Raw genomic sequence first — 14,088 nt, forward strand, 5'->3', positions numbered from 1 at the left:
TTGTTACAGGATACAAAGCATAGGGACGATCCGGATAATGAAAATATGAAGATAGCTCACACTGGGCAAACCAGGACGTAAACAGTCAGAGATGACTGTGTAGCCCTAAACAAGAAAGCTAGGAAGGGATTTCATCCCTAAAATAAATTTCCATACTGTATCTTATGCTAGTTGCCAGGATAAGTAAACCTCAAAATGTCAGGTGTTTAACACAATAAAAGTTCATATCTCACTCACATAACATTTTAGCACCAGTAATTCTGGTTGGTGAATAAATAGCTTTCCTCCAAATAGGACCTGGGATTCTTACCTCTTGTGAGACATTAGAGTCCTTTACTTTTATCCACTGAAAAAGAAAAAGGACAATGACAAATCCACGCCTGCTTCTTGAAAGCCACACTGTGGAACTTGTGTCACCAATGGCATGCCCATATTTGGATATAAAGATTGAGCTAGAAAAAATGTAATTTTTGCCTGGGTAGCAAGCTTTTGATGACAACTTCACTCTAGTAGGAAAGCATGAATTATTTACTGTATAGATAGCCATTTCTGCCAAATCCTGTAACTACAGTATTGGTATTGTGAAATTTTATACTTTAATAGTCATTCATCTTTTGGCCACTTGGCCTTATGGACAAAGGTGATGTCTCAGTAACATAGTCTGCAAGACACAGTAACCTGCAAAATTGTGATGTTCTCTTTTGTGTCTCACTGGATCAATCATTGTTCTCTATGACAATCGGGCTCCCAGAAGGAAACAAATGACATATTCGGGAGGTGGAATGAGGACCTTTAATAAAAGGACTGTTTTTAAAGATTTAGAAAGAGTTAAGGGGGAAAAAAAAGAGTTATGAAATATGCCCTGGGAAGCTGTCACCACTCCTAGGCATGAAGAATCAAGTGGAGGGTGATTATTGAAACTTTGTGACCTGCCTGACAAAGGCCATGGACAAAGACATAGAACACGCAGCCTTTGCCAATCAAGGCATGGTAGGGAGTGAACCCATGGATTAAACACTGTATCTCTGATCACAGCCAGTGCCTTTGATTGGCTGAATTAACCGGGAGTTTGCCCAGTTAATGTGTTTATTTGAGTTTGGTCTCCTAAAGCACAGGCTGGGGCCGAGAGGATATCCAGGGGCAAATGGAGAATATGCAGCACATTCTCGAATATTTCATAGGATGTTCATATAACCTGAGATTTTGGTCTGAAAAATAATGTGGTTTACCTCCACATAGCCTTTACAATAGGATAATTTCTATTTTGAAGAGGAAAATAGGAAGGAACCATAAGCATAAAAAATGTGCATCGAGACTAATGTCAGGAACACAGAAATGAAACTCAGTAAGTTGTCATTAATGTCTAATAGCTCTCAAATTTTATCAACACTAAAGATCAGACTCAGAAACATCTGATTTTTTTTCCAAATATACTATATTTTCTGAAAAATTTATTTTGGGGGAGCCATTGGCTTTTCCCAGTTAATATGTTACTCAAAGTACTTTTGATGGGTTTAGTCATACTACCTGTTTTTGCTCATTACATTCCAAGTGCAATTTTAAACAACTTTCACATGGATGATTTTAATTTTCACAACATCTCTATGAATTAAGTACTACTATTGGTAGAGAGTATAGGTATATCTCACTTTATTGTGCTTTGCTTTACTGTGCTTTGAAGATATTGCATGTATTACAAATTGAAGGTTTGTGGCAACCCTGCAAGTCTATCAGTGTCATTTTTTAAACAGTTTTTTTTTTTAACAGGATGTGATTACTTTGTGTCTCTGTGTCACATTTTGGTAGTTCTTGTAACATTTAAAATTTTTCATTATTAAATAATGTCTTTTATGGTAATCTCTAATTAGTGATCTTTGTGTTCATGTTGTAATTATTTTGGGTACTAGGAACCACTCCCATACAACATGGTGAACTTGATTGAATGTTGTGTGAGTTCTGGCTGCTCCACCAACCAGCCATTCCCCCATCTGTTACCCTCTGTTTGGGCGTCCCTATTCCCTGAGACACAACAATATTAAAATTGGGCCAACCAATAGCCCTACAATGGCTGACCTGTACGTGTTCTGGTGACAGGAAGAGTCACACATCTCTCACTTTAAGCAACAAATTAGAAATGATTTCATTTAGTGAGGAAAGCATGTTGAAAGCTAAGATAGGCTGAAAACTAGGCCTCAGGCACAAAACAGTCAACCAAGCTGGGAATGTAAAGGAAACTGAAAGTGCTGCTCCTATGAACACATAATGAGAAGAAAGCGAGATAGCCTGATTGCTGATATGGAGACAGTTTTGGTGGTCCAAATAGAAGGTCAAACCAGCCACAACATTTTCTTAGGTCGAAGCCTAATCCAGAGCAAGGCCCTAACTCTGTCCAATTCTATGGAGGCTGAAAGAGGTAAGAAAGCTGAGGAGGAAAAGTTTAAACCTAGCAGGGGTTGATTTGTGAGGCTGAGTAAAAGAAGCTGTCTCTCTAACATAATAGTGCACATTGAAACAGCAAGTGCGGATGTAGAAGTTGCAGCAAGTTCTCCAGATCTAGCTAAGATAATGGATGAGGGTGGTACACTAAACAAGAGATTTTTCAATGTTAACAAAACAGTCTCATATTGGAAGAAGATGCCATCTCTCGTAGCCAGAGGGGAGAAATCAATGTCTGGCTTCAAATCTTCAAAGAATAAGCTGACTCTCTCGTTAAGGACTAATGCAGCTGGTAACTTTAAGCTAGAGTCAATAGTCATTTATTATTTTCAAAATTTCTATGGCCCTTAAGAATTGTGCTAAATGTACTCTGCCTGTTCTCTGTAAATGGAACAACAAAGTCTGGTGACAGTGCACTTGCACATCTGTTTCCAACATGGTCTATTGAATATTTTAAGCCAACTGTTGAGATTACTCAGAAAAAAAAGATTTCTTTCAAAATATTATTACTCATTGACAATGCACCTAGTCACTCAAGAGCTCTGATTGAGATGTATAAGGAGATCAATATTATTTTTATGCCTGCTAACACAGCATCCATTCTTCAACACATGGGTCAAGGAGTAATTTTGACTTTCAAGTCTTATTATATAAGAAACACATTTTGTAGAGCTATAGCTGCCATAGATAGTGATTCTTTATGATGGATCTGGGCAAAGTAAATTGAAAATCTTCAGAAAAGGATTCACCTTTCTAGATGCCATTAAGAACATTCATGATTCATGGGAGAAGGTCAAAATATCAACATTAACGGGAGTTTGGAAGAAGTTGATTCCAACCTTTGCAGATGACTTTGAGGGGTTCAAGACCTCATTGGTTCAGTGGAGAAAGTAACTGCAGATGTGGTGGCAACAGCAAGAGAACTAGAATTACAAGTGGAGCCTGAAGATAGGCCTAAATTATTGCAATCTCATGTCAAAACTGTATGGATAATGAATTGCTTTTCATGGACAAGCCAAGAAAATGGTTTCTTGAGATGGAGTCTACTTCTAGTGAAGATGCTGTGAACATTGTTGAAATGACAACAAAGAACTTACAATATTACATAGATGTAGTTGATAAAGCAGTGGCAGGGTTTGGAAGAATTCATTCCAATTTTGAAAGAAGTTCCACTGTGGGTAAAATGCTATCAACAGCATTGCATGCTTCAGAGAAAAATATTGCAACAGGAAGAGTCAATTGATGTGCCAAACTTCATCACTGTCTTATTTTAAGAAATTGCCACAGCAACCCCAACTTTCAGCAGCCACCACCCTGATCAGTCAACAGTCATCAACTTTAAAGCAAGACCCTCCACCAGCAAAAGATTATGACTAGCTAAATACTCAGATAATCATTAATATTTTTTGGCAATAAAATATTTTTAATTAACACTCTTTTTTAGACATAATGTTATTTCATACTTAATAGACTACAGCATAGTGTAAACATAACTTTAATATGCACTGGAGAACCAAAAAATTAGTGTGATTCACTTTACTGCAATATTTCCTTTATTGGCATGTCTGGAACCTACAATGTCTTTGAGGTATACCTGCAACATAATTGTAAATTGAGGCACAGAGAATTCAGATTTTGCTGACATTCACTTAGATAGTAGGTGGAAGACTGACTTATTATTTGAAACTAAGTGGTCTGTCTGGTGGGGTATAGTGGTAATATGCTTATAATCTCAGGCTGAGGCAGAAGGATTGCTTTAGCCCAGAAGTTCAAGGAACAGCCTGGGCAACATAGTGAGACCTCATCTCTTAAAAAGATAATTCTGATACTAGGTTGTCTGATCACAGAATGTGCGCTATTAACATCTGTGTTATTCTGATTTCGTGTGTCAGATGCTTTAGATATGAGCGCCAGAATAAAGAATCTTTGTAGGCACAGTTTGAATCATTTTCACTTTTTAATTGTGTTTTTGCCATGCACTCAGACATTGTTCTTCTAAGTCTATGTGTGCCACGGTGATGCATGAATATATGCTTTTCCATTTGGGGGAGATGAAACAATAAAGTCCAGAGATATGGGTCATCTTTAGATAGTTTTCTGAATTATCAGCTCCTATTCGGTTTCTCTAAATAAACAATTAAAAATAAGAAAATAATGACACCATCACCCCAAATCCAAGATCTCTGGACATTTGAAATAGTAAACAAAATCTGAGGTATTTCTGTTATTTTTCTTCAGCCTTCGAAGTCTGCTTATTTATTGATAGTCTAAAACAAGGTAAAGATTCAAGTGCCTTTGGGTGTTAGCACACAAGATATAAAAGCAGCACATTTATTTAGTATTTATTACATGCTTAGTACTCTGAGCACTACTTTGTGTAACTGTATGAAATGATCCTCATAATCACCTTATGAGTAAGGTACTGATATCAAACTCATTTCATAGATGAAAAAGCTGAGTTTTAAAGAGACTTAATTACTTACCCAGAGCCGCATAGAGAGTAAGGCATAAAGTAATGTTTCTCGAAATGTGTTAGAGTACTTGTATCAGAATGATGTGAAGGTGTTTGTTAAAAACACAGGTCTCTGTGTCTCTTAAGCCTTCTGACCAAGTGCCATCAGTCTTTGTGTTTGGACATCTCTGTGTTTTAACAGACTCCTCAGCTGAGGTGTTTGCCAATCATGTTTATAAATTATATTCACAGTAGTTGAAGAAGGGAAGCTGTAGGAAAGAAATGCAATTTTTTTCCTGGGATCCTGTCAAAGGGTGCTTCTCCATGTATTCTATAAATACATCCTGAGTTACTCAGCGAAACCAAACATAGGGCTGTTAGGAAAAGAACTAGATAAGGCACTTTTATTTATTGTCCTCTCTGCTAGCCCTGTTAGGAAGCATTTATTGATTTTACAAACCCCATGAGATTCCTTGAGAACTTAATTTTCTTTCATTTGCACAGAAAATTACTGCTGTTGAGTCTCACTAGAGGTGCACTTGAAAATAGTAATTGTATTTGTGTAGTGTTTTACTGAATTAGATATTTCTAATGAACTATCTCATGTAATGAGAAGCAAACATTTCTCTGTTTCCTGTGAGCCAGGAACCGTGCTTGCAGCTGGCCACAGAATAGTAAATAGAGAAGTCATGTATCTGCTTCCATGGAGTCTCTGGCATAGTTAACACGCCACAGTTTTATTTTCAGTTGTAGAAGTGTAAGGTATAAAAGGTGAATGTTATTATCCTATTTTAAATATGAGAAAATGGAAGTTAAAGAGGCTACATGACCGGCTCATGCTGGTACTTCAATTAAGTGACCACATTGTCTAAATTATTCTACTGATTCCAAGTTTAGTATTCTTATTATTATCTTATTCTGTCTTTTAAACTTAGATATTTTACATAGATTTTAAGCTTAGATATTTTGTACAACTTAATTAAGCCCTAACTTTTCTTGCCCTGATTTGAATTTTATTTTTTAATTTTTTTTTATATAAAACTGAACTGTAACTGATTTTAATTTTATATGTGTATATCAGAAGATGCAATGAATCATTCTATGTTTCTATAATTAGGAACAAAAGACAAGAAGAAAGAAAATTAATGGAAAATAGAGTAATTGGAAGCAAAATATGAACTTGCATATTGGTTTCTGGATGTTCAAAGAAGGGACTAGGTAAGTGGTTTTGCTAGTAAAGTTAATATAAAAAATGATTCCAAAGAGAAGAAGGGGTGAAAAAGCAATTTTCTGGCTAGGGACTTCTCCATCTAGATCTTTTATTGTATAGTCAAGCACTTGTCTGTGATGTCACGTCCATTTCTTTGCATTAAAGTAGTTGATCGAGTTTTGCCATGCCAGCCTTCCTCTCACACATTAAATAAAGTTTGTTCTTACAGAAAGTAGGGTATATCTTCCCATTATGAAAATAAGCGCAATTCATATTTTCTTTTCCATCTCCAGAAAGTTCAAACCTGTGAATGGAAAAGGTAGAATAAATTCTTTTGAAAACTAAATAATCAGTAATCAAACTCTATGTATAGTATTTTGTTGCACAAAGTGGAGACTATGGGACAAATAGTAAAAAGAAAAAAATATATTTTCATTGTCTAGGAACTTCCAATATGCTTGGAAGTACAAGGTATGTCATTTTTTGAAAAGCCCAATAGCAGTTTCATATAGCATAAGATTAAGGAGCAAGGGAACACTGGGACAATAGGAGTTCATGGGAAGAAGGGAGATATGGCTATGAAATGATGGGAAAAGGATTTATCTACAAGATTAGATGTTAATTCAATATTGAACAAAGAGCAGGATTTAGATGAACAGAGAGGAGATAGGAAAGCCCTGTAGGGCAAGTAGCTGCACAAGATGGGAATAAACTCAGGGAAAAGTGAGTTGATTAAATAATTTTGAACTGGGAATTTATGTTGTAGGGTGGTAAATCTAAGATAGCACACTGTATTGTAATTGCCTGTTAACTTGTCTATATTCCCTGTTATACTGGTTTCAACGAGAGAACAAGGAATATATACTTATTACTTTATTTGCCAAATATCTGTGGAACACCAACTATGTACCAATGTTGTTCTATGTGCTAAGAATAGATTTGTTTTAAAAAAAGGTTGGCCACGCATGGTGGTTCACGCCTATAATCTCAGCACTTTGGGAGACCAAGGTGGGAGGATTGCTTCAGGCCAGGAGTTTGAGACTAGCCTGTGCAGCACAGTGAGATCCTGTTTCTACAGAGACTAAGAACAATTAGCCAGGTGTGGTGGTGCACCTATAGTCCCAATTGTTTGAGAGGCTGGAGCAGGAGGATCGCTTGAGCCCAGGAGTTCGAGAGTTCAATGGGCTATAATTGTGTCACTACACTTGAGCCTGGGTGACAGAGCAAGGCCCTGTCTCTTTAAAAAAAAAAAAGAAAGAAGCAAAGAAAGACAAGGTCCTTTCTGTTGGGGATTTTATGTAACAGTGGGGGTTATTGTGTGAAGCCCACAAATAAAATAAACAGTAACATTTCAGAGAGTGATAAGAGTTATGAAGAAACAAAACAGTGATAGGCTATGGATAAGGGTTGAAGGGAGGCTAGTTTAGTTTGGGTAATTAGAGTTGGCCTCACTTGAAGAAGGGAGGTTTAAATAGAGAATGGAGTCATGAGGTGGAGCCAGCCAGGGAGTGTGAAGGCAGACCATTCTAGGAGAAAGAAACAGTGAGCACCAAAGCCTTAAGACAACACCACAATTTTGATTTGTTGAAAGAAGAGAGAGGACGCCAGTTTTTCTCCTACACTGTGAATGAGGCAGCAAGTGATGGGTGATAAAGCCCCAGGTCTCTGAAGGGGCTTGCTGTGGTTGTAGTATCCTGGGCTCCATCTACGTAGCAAACACTTAGTACAGATTTTTTGAATATCTTAATGAATAATATAGGTAATCATCAGATTATGTACAAGCTTTGGCTATCAGTTTGAGATTTTGTTGGAGAAAGGTTGCAGTTTTGATATACAAGGTGAACAAAATGTGTTGAGACTAGAGATTGGAAAGCTGTAGTAAACCGTTACTCAACTCTTAACGCGATGGTCCCCTTTGCCTGCATTGTCTGGAGAAGGATGGAGCAGCATGGATGGAGCAGCTTCCTTGCATGGAAGCTGGAATTTTCTTGTGAGCTACAATGTACCTAATTCTTGGAGTGGATAGAAGAGCGGGCAAAATGATATTGAAAAGTCAAAGTAAAATTCAAGGTAATAACTTTCAACCATGAAATAATGGGGATGAAAATTTTGTTCTAAAACATGTGGAGAGAATCGGAGGAAGTTAAACACATACATACACACACACACACACGCACACGATGTTCCAGTGGTAAAGTTGAATGTAGAAATGGGCAGAAAAAAATATTAATAATTAAAGTGGATTGTGGCTTGGATAAATACAGAAGGATGGGTGGGAGGGGAAAGTAGAATTGTCTTCTTACTGGTGTTCTTTTGCTAGAAGTAGGGTATGAGTGATTCAGCTGCTGCTTATATAGCACATAGCAGTGTAGAAAGACACCTCCCAACTTTTAAGTAGCTTGTACTCAAGAGAAAAGAGGATCTCAGGAATATAAATTTCTAATAGTGCCTTCTATTCGGAGTGTCCAGTGACTTACATATTTTTGGAGAGAACTGAGCCATCTTCCCACATCCAGGCGCCATGAGAGTTCTGGCGGGATAATCCAATCCAACGAATTAAACTAGTTCTGGCTTTGAGGTATTGCTATTGCAGACATAAATAAACATGATGGTCAGAGTGCCTCCACAGCTGTTGTTAATGACATAGAGACAAGGCTTCCTGGTAAGACTTTTGGCAGAAAAGAAAGTTGGATCATATGTATATATTAATATTAGTGGATTTGATATTTAAAATTGTACGAAGTTGACTTGTTTTAGAATTTAAAAAAAACAGTGAGATGCAGGAAAAATTGTACCCCAAATTGCTGATATTATAATCTTATGTGTTTGTAATATATACTTATGTCTTCAATCAATTGAAGATTAGACTCCCAAATAGACTACAAATTGATTTAAATGGGATAAATGGTAAACAATTACACAAGAAAACAAAAAGAAATGTATTGTTAATAAGTTTTATATTCCCTAGAATTAAGCTGTACCTGGTTTGGTGTTATTGCTTAGCTTGCCTATAAAATCTTACATATAGAATTATTAATTTGTTTTAGTTGATTGGGTAAAGAAGAAGTACATGATGTCTTTCTCAAAGAAATTTACAAATAACATACATCTACCTTTCTTGATTTACTTTTTTATACTCAGTAATTATCACTATCTACTGCACTTACTTGTTTTCTTCCTTGCCTGTTGCTCTAACTAGAATATAAGCTCCTAAGTGAAAGGATTTATTTTTTCTGTTTTATTAACTGCATAGGTCCAGGCCCTGGAATAGTTCCAGCATGTATTTGTCGAATAAATGGATGAATCAGTCAATCAATCAATTTATGAATAATAACATTAAAAGGAGGTCAAATGCTTGTGGTACTCTCAGCCCTGCCAGAAAAACAGGTGTGAATGCATTCTTGGCAAATAAAAGTCTCGACTTGAGCTTCTAGACAGACATGTGAGAGTCCGAATGGCATTGCACAGGAGATACTGTGTAAAAGTCACTTTTCACTGCTTGTTTCTTAAAGCTTGAACCACTGCAACCTTTCTGTTAATTCCTTATCTTTTCTTTAAAATATATCCACATTATATAGTTTGCTATAGGACCTGACAAATAAATTCTACCTGAAATTCAACTATTCTTTATTTCTCAAAAAATTACATTACTTCTTTTAGTTATAACTCTTAAGCCTGGCGTCAGCCTAGGGTAATAAGATTTAGGACATGCTTCTATGTCTCCAGTTAATGTTTTTGTAATGGAGTTGAGGTTTTAGGGAATTCTCCTATCTTTCCTTAGTGGAAAGAGGAGTTTAACTTGTTTGTTTAACTGAATTTCGTCTCTGTAAGTCTGAGCCCCCAAAAAGAGAAACTAGATGGTGCAGCAGGTTAGAATAGCAGGGGATACGAATGGTCATGAACATCACTGAGCTAACTCCTCAAGCCTGACCCACTGTGTACTTTAGCTCTCAGGAAGGTGCAAGGCAATTTTACTGATCAACTATAGCAATTCTGTAGAATATGACTGGATTGAGTATTTGAGTTCTGTAATTCTTACTAAATTTGATAAGGTTGTTACATTAGCAAGAATTGAAAGACATAAGGAAGATGTAAAAATAACCCAAAAGTTCAAATGATACATTAATTTTTTTTCCCCTATGTCTCCAAAGTATTTGACGTAGGAATCTCCTTACCAGAATGTTCCGGTTGGGAATCTTCAGGAGAGTAGCATTCACGTCAGCGCAGTACTGCTTACTCTCTTCCCACGTCAGGTTGCGCCTGAAGAATCCATAGCAACTGTCTCCATGATATCTCCAGTTTGTGTCACAGGGGCTGCATTTATGGCCTAAAGGAGAAACCAAGCACAGGAACCCTTTTATTCTAAATCAGGATTACATTTCCCCCACATTCCAATTTCCTGCAGATCTCAAGATTCCCTCGGTTACTACCACATAAATACTTCAGAAGATGGGAAGACGAAGAGGTCACCAAACCATACTTACTGAAAGTGCCCTCTTTTTCCAATTGCTTCAATAGATTTTGGCAGACATGCTTTGCTAATTGTTGTAGAGTTCCTGACAGATTTTCATTCTGAGCTTGTAGGTAATTTTGTTGCGTGACAGCTAGATGCAAAAATTAGATAATAACAATTCGTAATCAGGATTTTAAGGATGATGCGAAGATCCTTCAAGGAAGTCTCATTTCGGCAGAATTACCAATAGAGAGAGTTTACTAGCTCCACATGAGTAAATGAGTGCTGAAAAGGGGTAAGGGAGAAGGGGGATATAAAGAACAAATTCATAAATATGAAAAAGTGATACTGGAGGGTCATCCCCAATAGTAAGTGATATATTTGAAGGAGACAATCACAAGTAACAAAAGCCCAAGGTCAAATCACATGCCCAAAGTAGCTGTTTTGACATTTCCTTGAATATGGATTTCTCAGCAGAGTTCATAAAAGTGAGGGACCTATGCTATTATCTGTTCTTCATGTAATGCCAAAATATTTATTCATTTAAGAATGCATATTAATTTTTTGTTATTCTTAAAGTTCTTGTGATGTTCAGGTAAGTAAAAGATGGTAAATGAAAGATCCTTAAATAGCTTATGAAAAGTAATCAACTACACAGACTATGATGTGGCATGGGACTACGAGACTTACAAGAAAAATAAAACCTAAAATTTCAGTAAACAAAATGGGAAGGAGGAAATTTTAGGTACAGGGAATAAGATGAGCAAAATTTCAGACAAGGCGACATAGGATTTATTTATGAAATTGAGAAGAGTCCACTTTGACTGGTTTTCAGGATATATAACAGAGAGAGAGAGAGAGAGAAAAAAAATGTTTGAAAAGAAAGTTTCCATCCATACTCAGAACGATTTTAAAGGCCAGTTTCAAATTCTTAAAAATAATTTTTTATTCATAAGAAAATTTTAAAAGCGATTTTAATCATAAGGGAAAGGTCAGAGTTCTCCTTTATTGAGACTATCTTGACAACTATGTGTAGAACGATTGGAATAGTGGCAAATAGACAAATAACGACGATAAAGAGACTCAGTGGGAGACACCATGATTCATCAGTGGTGCCTTCTTTGATCAAATCTTTGGCACAGAGTCAATACTTACACGTAATCCCCAGAGCCACCATGCCAACGACCATCCCCATGCACAAGAACAGCAGAATCAAAGCCACCACACGCCAGCAGGGGGAGGGAGCAGGCTCAACTGTAGGCATACAATAACCATGTCAAGGAGCAGGCAGTATGGCCTACCTCCGGAGCAGGGTCACCCCTGCCTCTGCCCTCTGGAGATATAAACAGGTAATATAAACAGCTTCATTGGATTGGCAGGTCTCACCTGTGCTCCCTTGGTGACCATCGGCAATAAGCACCACCCACTCCCATGCCACACATCCACCCCCACCCCCAGTGGACTTTCCCTCTCCAAGCCAAAACAGCCAACTCTTCAGGCCTGGCGTGTCTGTCTTTGTTTTGTTTTGTGCCCACTGCCATAAATAATGGAAAATCACACCATTTGCTGACATTAAAGTTTCCAAACACTCTCTCCCCTCATATCTTTCCTTCTATATCCCAGAGCATTCAACTCTAAGAGCTTTAATGTGATGTTCCCTGCTCATACACTTTATGTTTATATTCTGAATATGTCTGTATGAGGCTTTGTAGACATTACTCAGATGCCATAGAGAAAGCACATCATTCACGAAAAAAATAAAATAAAATAAAACTGTATGTGTTATCACTAGTAGGGAAAGAGAATAAAGCATTGATCCATTTCATTAATTAATTTGCAATTGCTAGCGCTGAGCCTTCTTACCTGAGGTGAGAGCTGGCTTTCGAGTTTTAACATTTAAGGTGACGTATCCGTCTTCATCCTGCATGGCTTCCTTTGTACTGCAAGAGAGCTCAGGGTTCAACGACTTTTCAGAATGTCGTGTCCACTCTTGCAGTTTCAGTATGTGCCAGTGTGTGATCTTCCTCGCTCTGGTAGGATAGAACCATGTGAGTTGGGACACATGTTATTTTTGGTTTTTGTTTTCCAGGAAGCCCTTTTATAGCTGCTCAGAGATACATGAACCTTGAACACAAAAACACAAAAATAATAATAACTTGTGGTAAAGGAGTAGATAGGGCATTTGTTTCCTGTTTCCTTATCTTCAACAGTGAATAAAGGGATATTCCCTCGTGTGTATCCTTTTAAAGAACAAAAGTTTATGCTTCATCTTAACCCTAGCAGGGTCTAAATCATATTGTTCAAATGAAGTGATTTTTTAATGAAAATTCAGGTATAAAACACCAGCAGATATACAGTCGATCCCATTGTGAGGGGCAAGGAGCAAGTCTAACAAACCTTGATTTGAGATGCGGATAAATTAGATGTTGCACAGTCTTGTGTTGGAAGAGACCACTCCTAACTATGACCCAGAATTTATATAAATTCTTGTATCTTTTATAAGTCAAAAAATTTGTGGGCCTCACATAAGACAGGCCTCGGATTGCTTGGGTTTAGATGTTAAAGGAAGACAATCAAATGAAGTGAAATAATAGAGTTAGTGACTTTATGTATTGCCCTTCAGTAATGCTTGCCCTTTAAAGTGAATTTCCTGAAATGGACATATCTTAATTGAATAAAATCATTTAATTTGAAGCATAGTGGTGCTTAGATGAAGAAGTATTTGAGGAAGAATTGTTTCTATGGCCCTGTCCATCACAATACAATATGTACTCCATCCATTTAACTTTCTGAAATGGGCTTTTCAATTATTATTTTAGCTGACATTAAAAGTTATAAGGACATTGATATGAAGCTACCAGCTGTATTTATTGTAGGAATATTGGTGAGGGGATTGTCTGTTTTGTCATTAGAGTGGCTGGTATGTCATTTTATAGCACATATTTTTGTTAAACCTCCATGGCCAGTAAAGCTTCTCTTTTTCTGAGTAACTAGTAGGCATTTATCTTATAAATGATCTTATTTTGATTTTTTTCTTCAGTTAATAAAATGTTAGACTTTTCAATATAGTAATCACGTGGGCTCCCAGGGCAGGTATTTTGTTAACTAACTTGCCCTTTGGCATATCTTACACATACATTTTTCCTTCCTGCTATCTCCTTCATTCTAAATTCTTTGTCAATTCACTCAAAATAATCTTCTATTTAAAAATTTCTTTCCCTATACACCTCAAATTATTCTGAGAATGAGGAGAATAATAAACAAACCAAACATGAAAGACGGTGCCTGATTTTAGAAACCTGAACGTAGTATGATGCAAATGTTCTTTACCAAAAACCAACGCAGAATCAAAAATCTCACTTCTAATAAGTGTCAAATTTAATAAAAGTACTAAAAATAAAAAATTTTTTTTTTTTTCACACAAGCCTTCCAGAGAAAAAATAAAAAATTTTTAAATACCCAAACCCATTTTTTGTTCCTAATCATCAGCTGGGTAAATTCAGACAGTTATTCCACCATTCATCTACCACTGCTTCT

At 36.8% G+C, this 14,088-nt stretch overlaps 1 protein-coding gene across 3 annotated transcripts; it reads right to left on the reverse strand.

The window, feature by feature from the left end:
- Positions 1-5,872: 5,872 nt before the first annotated feature.
- On the reverse strand, positions 5,873-12,616 carry CLEC1B (C-type lectin domain family 1 member B). Of its 3 annotated transcripts, XM_076006844.1 has the most exons (7): positions 12,415-12,614; positions 11,707-11,805; positions 10,583-10,702; positions 10,274-10,425; positions 8,576-8,682; positions 7,994-8,110; positions 6,328-6,402 (listed from the first exon to the last, which is right to left on the reverse strand). In XM_076006844.1, the coding sequence occupies exons 1-6, from the start codon at positions 12,476-12,478 to the stop codon at positions 7,996-7,998; spliced, it is 657 nt and encodes a 218-aa protein (XP_075862959.1). In that variant the 5' UTR covers positions 12,479-12,614; the 3' UTR covers positions 6,328-6,402; positions 7,994-7,995. The 3 variants fall into 3 exon arrangements, with proteins under 3 accessions (XP_012595435.2, XP_012595434.2, XP_075862959.1); XM_012739980.2 differs by lacking the exon at positions 7,994-8,110 and having other exon boundaries at positions 5,878-6,402; positions 12,415-12,611; XM_012739981.2 differs by lacking the exons at positions 7,994-8,110; positions 11,707-11,805 and having other exon boundaries at positions 5,873-6,402; positions 12,415-12,616.
- Between the last annotated feature and the right edge of the window lie 1,472 nt (positions 12,617-14,088).

The sequence above is a fragment of the Microcebus murinus genome, chromosome 10 (assembly GCF_040939455.1).
Source record: "Microcebus murinus isolate Inina chromosome 10, M.murinus_Inina_mat1.0, whole genome shotgun sequence".
Classification (NCBI taxonomy): Eukaryota; Metazoa; Chordata; class Mammalia; order Primates; family Cheirogaleidae; genus Microcebus; species Microcebus murinus.